This window comes from Pan paniscus, chromosome 7 (genome assembly GCF_029289425.2).
Source record: "Pan paniscus chromosome 7, NHGRI_mPanPan1-v2.0_pri, whole genome shotgun sequence".
In the NCBI taxonomy this organism is placed as follows: Eukaryota; Metazoa; Chordata; class Mammalia; order Primates; family Hominidae; genus Pan; species Pan paniscus.
In genome coordinates this window covers 137,046,847-137,059,963 of record NC_073256.2, presented here as the reverse complement: position 1 = coordinate 137,059,963, position 13,117 = coordinate 137,046,847, and the positions used below count along the sequence as shown (strand labels likewise).

Below are 13,117 nucleotides of genomic sequence, written 5' to 3'. Positions count from 1 at the left end.
CGGTTAGGCTCCTTCCAAAAATTTAAATCATCAATAGTTTTGTTGTATCTTATGGAACAGATGGCACTAGAATTCTTTTGTTGTTGTTGTTTTTTGAGATGGAGTTTTGCTCTTGTGGCCCAGGCTGGAGTGCAATGGCATGATCTCGGCTCACTGCAACCTCCACCTCAAGCAATTCTCCTGCCTCAGCCCTAGCTGAGATTACAGGTGTGCACCCCCATGCCTGGCTAATTTTGTATTTTTAGTAGAGATGGGTTTTCTCCATGTTTGTCAGGCTGGTCTTGAACTCCCAACCTCAGGTGATCGGCCCACCTTGGCCTCCCAAAGTCCTGGGATTACAGGCGTGAGCCACCGTGCCCGGCCGGCACTAGAATTCTACAACCCTACCTCTCTATACATATTGTAAGATGGAATATTTTAGACATAAAGTTGACTTAAGTAAAAGTAATTGTACCTGTTTCTGTCAGAATTATGAATTTGAATGAAATAACGTATGTTTTACATTGGTGTTTCTTGAAATCATGAAATTATGCTTCTGTGAAAAATAAGAAATGCGTTGCATTGTTGTTATACATGTCATATATGTACCTGTGTGTATTTTAAAATTTGAGGTTTCTATTTTTTAAAAGAACACTATATAAAGCTATGAACATTTGTTTTTCAAGATTCTGGAACTGACTTGCATCTTTGAAGTAAAATAACATCATTTGAATATGTATTTTAAAAGGCGGCAATAGAATTTGAATCTCATAAAGGTATTAGCAAATGCCTCATAAGAAATTTCAAGCCTCCATCATACTTATCATATATTTCTGCCTTGATACATTTGGAGAGTACTTTTTGTTTGTTTTAGTTGTTTTCTGAGCTGTTATGGCCATCTCAGTAATGATGAAAAATTTGGGATACCACAAGTTCGTTGATGTTTCAGTTTTCATCCCGCCTCTCAATAAGTTACACATCTGAAGTGCTTACATCAATGTTCTCTTGATTTAGGTCAAGTAAAGGAAGACAACAGATTTTAAAACTCAGACTTCTAACAAATCGGATAATCTTTCCCTATTTGACATTACATCAGGTACAATAAAGAGAGAAGTCCTAAAAACTTCAAATGCATGCAGGAACAAAGGACTGAGGGATGTGCAGAATGTTCAGATAAATGGCTTGGGTGAGCCTAGAAATGACTTTTAACATCGTTCTCCTTCTGCTTCTTGCTTTTTCTTGATTTTAAACATCTTAGGCTGGGTGTAGGGAGAAGGACAGGGAACGTGAAGACTCCAAGTATACTGACTTGATTTTTATCAACTACATGAATGTATTATCACCCCAAAACTATGTACCTCTATTATTCATCCATAAAAAATGATTAAAAAAAGAATATGAAGGTGGATTGCAGAACTCCTAGGAAAACAGTTGGGACTAGAACTTGTCATGAAAGAAGATGGCTGGGATGGAATAGACCCTGGAAAGGCAGAGTGAATATTCCACTCTATTGTTCTATTTTATTTATTTGTTAATTTAATCATTTTGTTTATTTTTTTATACACTCATCAAGATGGTCTTTTCCATTGCATACAGGAGTGTGTGGCATTACTGAGTGTCATCATACACTCATTCTATTTTATTTAAAAGAGATAGACTGGGCATGGTGGCTCACGCCTGTAATCCCAGCACTTTGGAAGGCCAAGGTGGGCGGATCACAATGTCAGGAGATTGAGACCATCCTGGCTAACACGGTGAAACCCGGTCTGTACTAAAAATACAAAAAATTAGCCGGGCATGGTGGTGGGCACCTGTAGTCCCAGCTACTCAGGAGGCTGAGGCAGGAGAATGGTGTGAACCCAGAAGACAGAGCTTGTAGTGAGCCAAGATTGCGCCACTACACTCCAGCCTGGGTGACAGAGCAAGACTCCGTCTCAAAAAAAAAAAAAAAAAAAAGATAGCAGCATGGCTGGGCGCAGTGGCTCACACCTGTAATCCCAGCACTTTGGGAGGCCAAGGCAGGCGGATCACGAGGTCAGGAGTTCAAGGCCAGCCTGACCAACATGGTGAAACCCCGTCTCTACCAAAAATACAAAAAATTAGCCGGGCATAGTGGCCGGTGCCTGTTATTCCAGCTACTCGGGAGGCTGAGGCAGGAGAATCACTTGAACCCAGGAGGTGGGGGTTGCAGTGAGCCGAGATCGCGCCATTACACTCCAGCCTGGGTGACAAGAGCAAAACTCCGTCTCAGAAAAGAAAAAAAAGAAAAAAAAAAAAAGAGATAGCAGCTCAAATTTATTTGGGTTATTGGTTTATAAGAGGTTCTATATGGCTCAAACTACCTTCCCTTTTTCTTTCCTGTCATTCTCAGCTGAATTCAAATCATCCGAGAATGAATTTTGACATAGGTATATCCTAATCCACCCAGCCCCAGGAATATACTCTAATTTGAAGCTGTCAATAACTTGATCTTAAGTACAGTACTTCTTTTGAGATACATCTTGGCATTATGAGTGTAAGGCTAACCCTAACAAAGTTGTCTTTAGTTTTGCTTGTCTTTAGGTTTGGCAAGAACTGTAACTGATAGGGACCGACTATTAAGTGAGATTCAATTATTTTCCAAAAACAAAGCGAAGGACAAATTTAGAGAATGATTAATGTTGTAAGAAAATAGTAAAAATCAGGTGAATGCGTGAAGAAAGATTAAATGTGGCTAAAAATTCACACAGATACTCTGAAAGTAAAGAAAGAAATAGGCCGGGTGTGGTGGCTCAAGCCTGTAACCCCAGCACTTTGGGAGGCCAAAGTAGGTGGATCACCTGAGGTCAGGAGTTAGAGACCAGCCTGACCAACATGGTGAAACCCTGTCTCTACTAAAAATACGAAAATTGCTGGACGTGGTCGTGGGTGCCTGTAATCCCAGCTACTCAGGAGGCTGAGGCAGGAGAACCCTTTGAACCTGGGAGGCAGAGGTTGCAGTGAGCCGAGATCACACCATTGCACTCCAGCCTGGGCAACAAGAGCAAAACTCCGTCTCAAAAAAAAAAAAAAAAAAAAAAAAAAAAAGGAAGAAATAATGATGAAGGAAAGCAAGGCGCGTGGTTGCAGGACAATTTCAAATGCATGCAGGAACACCACACATCTGTAAACAAATTGCCTTTAGATCTCTTTGAAGTATCTCAGCTATCAGCATAGCTAAGCTTATTTATTTAAGCAGCTCGTGGGAATGAATTCTACTGAAGATTTACTAGAACGCTGTTGAAATGAGTCTATCTAAGCAGTATCCTTAAGGAATATTCAATTGTAAGTACTTTCCTTATATTTATTTTTACTGTAGGACTTTCTCTATTTTTTTCTGTTTTGTAATTTTTTTTTTTGTTTTACTTCTCAACCCCTCCTGCCTCCATGGTTTCTTATGGTTCAGCATGCACTGTTGATAGGTTGGTCAAAGACAATAGAAAAATGTGCTTTATGGACCACTGCATTGGAAGTGAATATTATTTTCTAAACTGAACTCGTACGGTTTGTATGTCTTTCAAAATCCTAGGAGCAACCATGCAGAAGTGTTTCACATCTCATGGTCTGGTAAATCTGTGTGCTTTAGTTGAACTGATCTGATGCCATAAAGGCTGGGATTGGATGACTCTGACTTTAAGACTTTAACGAGGACACAGGACTAAGGGATGAGCAGAATGTGCAGATAAATGGCTTGGGTGAACCTAGAAGTGACATTTAACATCTGTTCTTCTCCTGCTTCTTGCTTTTTCTTGATTTTAAAAGTAAGACATGAATTATAAAAAATGAAAAATTCATAAGCATGTAAATAAGAAAATAAAATTATAAATCGCATGTCAATAATATTTGTTAGGATATTTACATATATGGTATATATTTTATGCATATATACACATATCCACACACACATATATTATATGGTATATATTTTGTACAGATATATACATACCCACACACACATCTATTATACGGTATATATTTTGTACATATACACATACCCACACATACATATATGACATATATTTTGTGCATATGTATACATACCCACACAGACATATATTATACAGTATATATTTTGTACATAAATATACATACCCACACGCACATATATTGTATGGTATTTATATATAATGAGAGAGAAGGAAAGAGAAAGTAAGTAAGCAAACAAAAAGACCAGGCAACTACCTGTGAATTCGTAGAATGTTAGAAATTTCAAACAACAGGAAGGTAAAAATCTTCCTCTTTCTTTCTCATTTTCCCTAAATGTAATTCCGTAAACTGTTTCTTACAGAAGGAAAAAGTTTGTTCACACCTGCATTTTAAAAATGTGATGCAAACTTGGACATTTTCTCCCTCCTTCCGCCCTACCCTGTCTCTCACTCGTCTCTAGTTTTGGCTCTGTTTTTATTTCTATCTTCATTTCTATCCTTATTGCCCTGTTTATCTCTATTTTTAAACACAAAGTCTAACATATAACACTCTATCCTGTATTTATTCTTTAAACAACTTATTTATATATTTTGTAGATCTTTCCATATTAGCCTACACAGATCTGACTCATTCTTTTTAAGGAGTGTGCAATAGTCCTCTTACGGTGCAATAGTCCACTTATGGATATAGTGATTCTTTCTTTCTTGATGGGAAAAACAACTTTGGTTGATTTCAGGATCTCTTTACCTGTAATAAAAGGACTGCAATGAACAATGGACATTTTTTGTACATGTAGCTTGGCAAACTTTTGCAAATATGTGTAAATGGTAAATTTCTAGTAATAGAATTTCTGGGTGAAACATTTATAAGCATTTAAAACATATTGATAGGTCTTTCTAAATTACATTCTACTTTACAAAAATTTTAATTCCTAGAAACAGTTATGAGGCTGTTTATATTTTCCATTTATCAGAAATTATTTTGTATATTGAGATGAGACTCTAACTTAATTATTTATAGTCCCTACTTACAGATTGGGTCCCATCCACAACATTAATCTACTTATTTTCTAGTATCAGACTACTTTGATTATTTAACTTCAGAATATACTTTGCTATCTAGTCTTTATCAAATTACTTTTCCTTTTCAGAGGTTTTCTATTTTAAAATATTTTGTTTTTAAATAAGTGTTTAATATTTTTTCAAGTTTCATGAACTCTCAGTATTTTTGGCTGTGATTGCACTGAGTCTTCTGGTTTGTTTAGGAAGAATTAATATTTTTATAATATTGATATTTTTACCTTTAAGGTGGTATGTCTTTCATTTTAATTAGCTCATATATATATATATATATTTTTTAAGACGGAGTTTCACTCTGTTACCCAGGCTGGAGTGCAATAGTGCGATCTCTGCTCACTGCAGCCTCTGCCTCCCATGTTTGGGCAATTCTCCTGCCTCAGCCTCCCGAGTAGCTGATATTACAGACACCTGCCACCACGCTGGGCTAATTTTTGTATTTTTAGTAGAGACCGGGTTTTACTGTGTTGGCCAGGCTGGTCTCGAACTCCTGACCTCAGATGATCCACCGACCTCGGCCTCCCAAAGTGCTGGGATTACAGGTATGAGGCACCTTGCCCCCACCTTAATTAGATCTTAAAAATTTTTTTTTTGGTAGACTTTTCTTATGTATGTAGGTTCTACATACATATGATTAAATTTATACCAAATAAAATACCTAGCTATTTTATCATTTAGGCCCTATTGAGAATGAAACTTCCATTTAATTTTGAAACTATATTGTGTGCATATTACAAATTTGTGGAATTTTGATCTCACTGAATTCTTTTTTCCCCAAATTTTAGTTGATTCTTTTGATTTCTGATATACACTTATATCATGTGAAAATATTGATGGAGGAGTTTTTTGAGAAGCCCAGATTGTAGAGCTTGTATTTGTAAAACACTAGCTGAAACTGTAAAAGTCTTCTATTCCAATCTCATATATTCGTTCTGTTCTTGGAACATTTGAGCTGAATTTTCCTTGTAAAAAGTTTTGGATTTTTAAATAGGGACATGCTCTCTTGTTTCTAAGGATATAGATCAAGGTACTGTTCTCTGCGGTCATCGTTAGCACCCACAGGGGCACTAATCATCACAGATTTGCAGTAATAATAATTATAAATAGTAATTGAACAAATCGCCAACACTTGTTACTCTTTCTATATGTCTGACATGCGGCTAAGTGTTTTACATGGATTGATTCATTTAATTCTCTTTTCAACATAGAGTTACTTTTATGAGTCCCCCACTTTACAGATGAGGAAATCGTAGAACAAGGAAGTTGGGCAACCTGCCCAGAGTACATGGGTAGTAAGTAATGGAGCCAGTGTTCTCCTCCAGAGTCCACTGCAGCATCACACCACACAGCTTCCCAGTGCCACCTTTCCATGGTGACATGACCACTCTCCAGTCCATTGTTTTTGCCTCTTGTTCTTTGCAGTGCTATCAGACTCCCCCTGGACCAACATCTCCGGATCTTGCAAGGGCAGGTGCTTTGAACTTCAAGAGGCTGGACCTCCTGATTGTCGCTGTGACAACTTGTGTAAGAGCTATACCAGTTGCTGCCATGACTTTGATGAGCTGTGTTTGAAGACAGGTACGTAACTTATGAGTCCTCTCTACCTTCAAGTAGATGGCTTAAAGACTGCCTGCTATTGTATGCATCCTGGAGTGGCCACCCTGCTTTGGTCTATCCAAACTGTGGATTCTAGTTTTGTTTGTTGAATGATTATTGGTTGTATGTAGAGCATACCCTATGTCAATGACCATTGTTTCCACACAGGATCCAGCAGAGAAAGGTTCTTTTCAGCTGCAGTCATGATGTGCTGGTTTTGCAAATGTTTTTTGTTTTCGTTTTTGTTTCTTCACCTTCATCCTTTCTATATCTTGCTGTCAATTCCCACATTCACTGCTAGGGCGCGTGGGCTAAAATTGTGTATGTTCTTTTTTATTATTTATTTATTTATTAAGAGATAGCATCTCACTGTGTTGGTCAGGTTGGTCTTGAACTCCTGGCTTCAAGCAATCTTCCCGCCTCAGCCTCCCAAAGTGCTAGGATTATAGGAGTGAGCCACTGTGCCTGGCCTAATTGTGTACATTCTTAAAAAAATTTTTTTTTCTTGCTGTCCCAGCTTCTAGCATTTGTTTCACTTCATCTTATTGTACAGTAACTGTTAGTGTGCCTGTCATTCCCTGCTGTCTGTGCAAACGGAAAATTGTTATGGAATTCTGTTTGGAGTCTCACACTCTGGGTAGCTCTAAAATCTTCCTCCACACTTTTTGTGACTTTCTTTACATTTCTTTTGTACTGGAACAGTTACTAGGATATACAGGCTTCTGTATGAATGCACATGAGTTGAGAAAAACACCTCTGGGGACTTCTGCCATCCCACCTACTCTGTTTTCAAAGGACAATATTTCAGATAGGATTTTTGAGATATCTTGTAAGCTATCCACCATGCTTCTGGACAACACCATACTCAAACTATCTGAGAAAGACAACCGTCAATGCTGTTCTTGACATCACCAGAAGCAGTTTCCATGGTTTCCTTGGCAGGTTATTTCTTGTTTTTGGACTTTTATGCTTAGACAATTCTTTCAAAGACCTAACTCTTACTATCATTGCTATTAGTTTGATCTTTCAAATGTTATCATTAGAAACAGTTATTACTGTGTTTTGCTTAAGTGGTAGCTCTTGATTTATATGAAATCCAACATAAACTTCCTTACTAGTTCTGATTTGTTTTCCTCCTGCATCCCTGCAATAAGAACAGCTTCATTAGGCTGTTTTTTGCAGAATACATTTTCCAACCATTTAACCACTTTTTTGGGAGTTGCTTTCCTTTGGAACTTCTCCCAGTTTCTTTTAGTTGTGGGTCTGCAAACTAAATTGCTGAGACTATTGTAAGCTGAATGTATAGATGGAACAGATGTTCCAGCAGAGTTTTTTTGGCTCTAAAACATTATTTCAAGCCAGCCATCTGTGTTTGCTTGGCACTGAGGAATTTACTAATGTTTTATGTTTCCTCCTTACCTTGAATATCTTGTCTGTGGCATGTCATATCAAACTTCTGGATTCCTGGTCTTAGAATTCTTTGCAAAATGTAATGAATCCCTGACTCTAGCTTAGCTCTCTTTTGAATGTGGTTCATGCCTTTGTTCCTCAATTTATTAAGGATGGGATATAATAATATCTTATAGTCCATTTCCCTGTGTACAAAGATAACATATCCTGAATGTGAAGGAATCAAATATCAAATAATAATAAAAGGATGAATAGAAAAACAAAAGGCTCTGAGATTCTCCTTTGCTGAGGGAGCACTGCCTAGAAACAACCACAATGTTTCAGCGAAACTTTGATAACTCTGTGTGTGTGTGTTTTCAGTATGTATCTATGTGTGCATGTATACTTTTCCAACTGTGTGTATATATATGCATGTGTGCGAAAGTATCTGTGTTAATAAATCTTTATACACATCGTCCTTTTGAATGGCTATGTAATGTTCCATTGAACTGTTGCAACCTAATTCATTGAGTAATTAAATGAATATTTCCCCGAGTTTTGCTATTATGAATGATGTATCAATGAATATAATTGACGCATATTCATACTTTTGCCTATTCTCCTTAAGATAAATTTTTGGAAGTGGGATTTTGGGGTCAAAGTATATGTGCATTCTTTTAAATTTAAATATACATTACTAAATTATACTTCTGAAAGTTTATGTTTCTACTAAAGGACACAAAGACCTTTCATCACTTCCTTTTCAGCATTGAATACTCTTATTTTTAAAAATATTTTTAAAATAATCTGGTAGGTGACCTCCTCCTTATTTTCCAATAAGGTTAAATATTTTTTATGTTTATTCCCATGTTTGCTTTGAAAATTACACAGATGACTGACTTGTCCTTTGTGTATAGTTCACTTTAAACTCTGGATTTATTTTATATTTCATTTGTACATAAAGACAATAGTTCCTCAATAAACATAGCTTATTAATAATGATATTATTTTGTAAGTAATGTAGATGTGATTTTCTTATGGAATTAGGAGTGGAATAAAAGTTTATTGGTGGATAGAATCACCTTGAATTGAAAAAACCCCACAATATCTAGAGTCAAAGCAACCTTAGAAAATTGCTCATCATTGGGAAGAGCAGGTCATGGGAAAAGCAATTCTAAGCACCTAATCTCCTCGAGAAGAGATAGGAATGGAAACGAGATATTAAAAAATCAGAATGGCTGGGCATAGCTGCTCACGCCTGTAATCTCAGCACTTTGGGAGGCTGAGGGAGGCAGATCACTTGAAGTCAGGAGTTCGAGACCAGCCTGGCCAGCATGATGGAATCCCATCTCTACTAAAAATACAAAAATTACCCAGGCATGGCGGGAGGCACCTGTAATCCCAGTTTCTTGGGAAGCTGAGTCAGGAGAATCACTTGAACCTGAAAGGTAGAGGTTGCAGTGAGCTGAGATTATGCCACTGCACTCTAGCCCAGGCGACAGAGTGAGACTCTGTCTCAAAAAAACAAAACAAAACAACAAAAAATATCAGACAGCAGAATCAGGATGCAAAGGTAATTCTAAAAGAATAAAAATTAAATAGTAGTTGCATGGTTTTCTGGCTAAGATTTACCAAAAGGGGCAGGGGTAGCACTTATGCCAAACAACTAATATCTCTTTTTTTTTTTTTAATCTTTTTAGACGGAGTCTCCTCCTGTCACCCATGCTGGAGTGCAATGGCATGATCTTGGCTCACTGCAACCTCTGCCTCCTGGGTTCAAGCGATTCTCCTGCCTCAGCCTCCTGAGTAGCTGGGATTACAGGCATGCGCCACCATGCCTGGCTAATTTTTTGTATCTTTAGTAGAGACGGGGTTTCACCATGTTGGCCAGGCTGGTCTCGAACTCCTGACCTCACGATCCACCTGCCTCAGCCTCCCAAAGTGCTGGGATTACAGACATGAGCCACTGAACCTGGCCCGTAATATCTCTTTATCAGTGTATTCACCTAACAATAGTTTCTCTTGGTAGAATATTACTAAGAGGCAGGATTGCTTTCAAAATCATTTCTTTCCACTTATCACATATTTTAAGAGATAAAGACCTCAAGTGTTCATATGTATTTTAGCTCAGTGACATCTTTCTTGACCATTCTACTTCCTGGAGTAGCACCTATTTCACCCTGTCTTTCTCTATCAATGCCACCTGTTACTTCCTTCTCAACATTTGGCATAAGCTGAAATGATCTTGCTTATTGATTTACTTGCCTATGATCTGTCTTTTCTAATTGGAATGTAAGCTCCATGAAGACAGACCTAGTCTCTCCTGTTCTTTATGACATCCTGGCACCGAGAACACGGAAAACATGGTATAAGAGTCAATGAGTAAATGAATTAACTATGAAAGTTCTCAATAGAGTAGTTCTGAATTTAAAGAGTTATATTTTATCTCCATGGTCATTTCCAATTCAATTTAATACATATTGATTGAACACCTAGCATGTGCCAGGTGCAGCCTCCCAGGCTTACAGTCTGCCACTGGAAATAGAAGAGCGAAGAGAGAGGTGTCACTTTTCCTGCCATGGCGCTTACACTCTAGCAGATGAAAAAGTCAAAAAACACAGCACTCCTTTTAAAATGGAAAGGTTGTTTTTCTGAAATGTAAGAATTAAGCAGTGAGCTGTCAATCAGGTATGTTCACAGGGAAATCTGTAACCCATTTACTTGGCTTGAAAGTAGGAACTCTGATCTGTCATTGTAGGTAGGACCACAATGGGTCAGTGGTTAGAATCTTGAGCAAACATTGTAATGCCCCCTTTATACTCTTCACATCCTATTTAGGACTTTAACCTCCAGGTGCAGATAGAAACCATGTAGTTGTCCTGTTATTTGTGTTTGAATCACACTGATTAACGCTAAGCACAGCTACTTTAGGCTAGGCGCTGTGGCTCATGCCTGTAATCCCAGCACATTGGGAGGCCAAGGTGGGAGGATCACCTGAGGTCAGGAGTTTGAGACCAGCCTGGCCAACATGGTGAAACCCCGTCTCTACTAAAAATATAAAAATTAGCCAGGCGTGATGGCATATGTTTGTAATCCCAGCTACTCAGGAGGCTGAGGCGGGATAATCGCTTGAACCAGGGAGGCGGAGGTTACAGTGAGCCGAGATTTCGCCACAGCACTCCAGAGTGGGCAAGAGAGCAAGACTCTGTCAAAAATAAATAAATAAATAAAATAAAAATAAAGCTAAGCACACCCACTTCAGAAATTAAAAGAGCCAAGCTATAGAGGCTGTCCCTACAACAGTAGGAAGCCCTATCATAAACCTTTGATGCCATAAATTTGTTGGGTCCTTTAGGACAATTCAAGAATGGTAGGGATACTTGCTTGCCTTTCAGGGTCCCATTTCTCCAAAGGAACCCAATTGCATTTTGATGTTGTTCTCTGATTTGAAAACTTAGAAATTCATCTTATCTGTAAGTTCTCCAAATGTCCTCTGGGCCTCAAGCCAACTCAAATTTCACAAGCAGAGTAAATGATGTGAGATTTTAGCTTTCTTCATTGGAAATCCTGTAAGCAATTGTGGCTTCTTTCATTTGGTTAGTGTGCAGCAGTGAAAATGTTTTGTTGGGATGATTTTAGCCCGTGGCTGGGAGTGTACTAAGGACAGATGTGGAGAAGTCAGAAATGAAGAAAATGCCTGTCACTGCTCAGAGGACTGCTTGGCCAGGGGAGACTGCTGTACCAATTACCAAGTGGTTTGCAAAGGTACGTGTTTCTTTGGATTGGCCTGAGCTTTAAAAGAATAAAAACTGGAGGTGCTCCAGGAGATCCTGGATGCTAGGAATAGACCACACTGGATATGAGTTTGGGAGGAAGGAATGAATTGTCCTTTTTAATTTCTCATGCTTCTTCATTAGTTTTGCTACTCTGTATTTCACTGATCCGAAGTAACAAGGGAAGAAACCAGAATTTCTTAATTAGACAGAACCATAATAATGAAGAGATTTCTAAATTTCCTATCTTGGTTTTAGGTCAAGTTTTCTAGAAGCAGATCCTGAGACAGGAATTCGGTACATGCAGTTTATTGAGGAAACGGATATACTGCAGGAAAACCATGTCGGAGGAAAGGGAAGCAGGATAGGGAAGTAGGAGTGTGGAGAGACAAGTGAGGACATGCTCTCAGTTAGCCTCGCCTCCCTCTATTGCTTGCTCTGAAAAGTGAATCCAGGTCACTACTCTTGAGGCAAGGAGCCAGGGCTTTTTTATCTATTGGATGTACACTGTTCACCAAGGCATTGGCAACTGCCCAGGGATGGGGGTACTTGCTGGTAAAGGGGATGAGGGGGCCAGCATTTCCTGTTATACCCCAAAGCCATATATGCATGAGTGTTGGCTTTGTCTGGTTGATTGTGGAATATGATGCTTTTATTCCAACAATTAACAATAGTTAATGGACTACAGAAAATATAAAAGATGCAGTTATTCTCTTTAATGGGTTTAAGTTGCCATGCAACCCACTTATAGAAGTTGATGGGAAGATCCAAGAATCTTTATCTATTGTTTGTAAGTCACTTTTTAAATTTCAAAATCAAGTCCTTTTCATTATCTCTGATGTGGAACATTTAAGAAGAAGTTCGTTAAAAGATTTCAGGAAAAAAATCAAGTCACTTCTGCAATATGTAAGGTGTTTAGTTGTGGCAAGAGGGTGTTATATTAATATATTTGAAGAATTTCCCCATACCCAAACAATTATTGTATTGTTAATTTCCCCTACCCAATAATTATGCTTTTATTTTGAAGCATAAAATTGGTTGAGAATTTATTTCCCTTTCCTTTTTAATTTGCCTGTGCAGTAAGTGTACCAGGAAGCCACAAAGGCCGTTAGAAATAAATTTTTTTTTAAAAAAAGAAGCCCTTGGAATCATTGATCATTGAATCATTAAGCATTGGCTTTTACTGGTTTAAAATTCTAGTTTCAGTACTTTTGTGAGGCCCACGTGTGTGCTCTGGGTTACTATATGTGTAGTAAATCTTCTTTATTTTAAGGAGCATAATAGTTACCCCATTGTCCAGTAGTTAGAGTCTTATTGACCAGAGAAGATTTCCAGTTCTCTTTACATGGGAGCAATTTC

At 38.1% G+C, this 13,117-nt stretch overlaps 1 protein-coding gene across 16 annotated transcripts in view; it reads left to right on the top strand.

Moving 5' to 3' along the window:
* The window catches only part of ENPP2 (ectonucleotide pyrophosphatase/phosphodiesterase 2), a 116,660-nt gene that overhangs the window by 40,612 nt on the left and 62,931 nt on the right, over window positions 1–13,117 (top strand). For all 16 annotated transcript variants that reach the window (XM_055116882.2, XM_063606471.1, XM_063606466.1 and 13 more), the window contains exons 3-4: window positions 6,423–6,578; window positions 11,625–11,750. In XM_055116882.2, coding sequence (XP_054972857.1) covers window positions 6,423–6,578; window positions 11,625–11,750 — 282 coding nt within the window. The remainder of the gene's footprint in view (window positions 1–6,422; window positions 6,579–11,624; window positions 11,751–13,117) is intronic.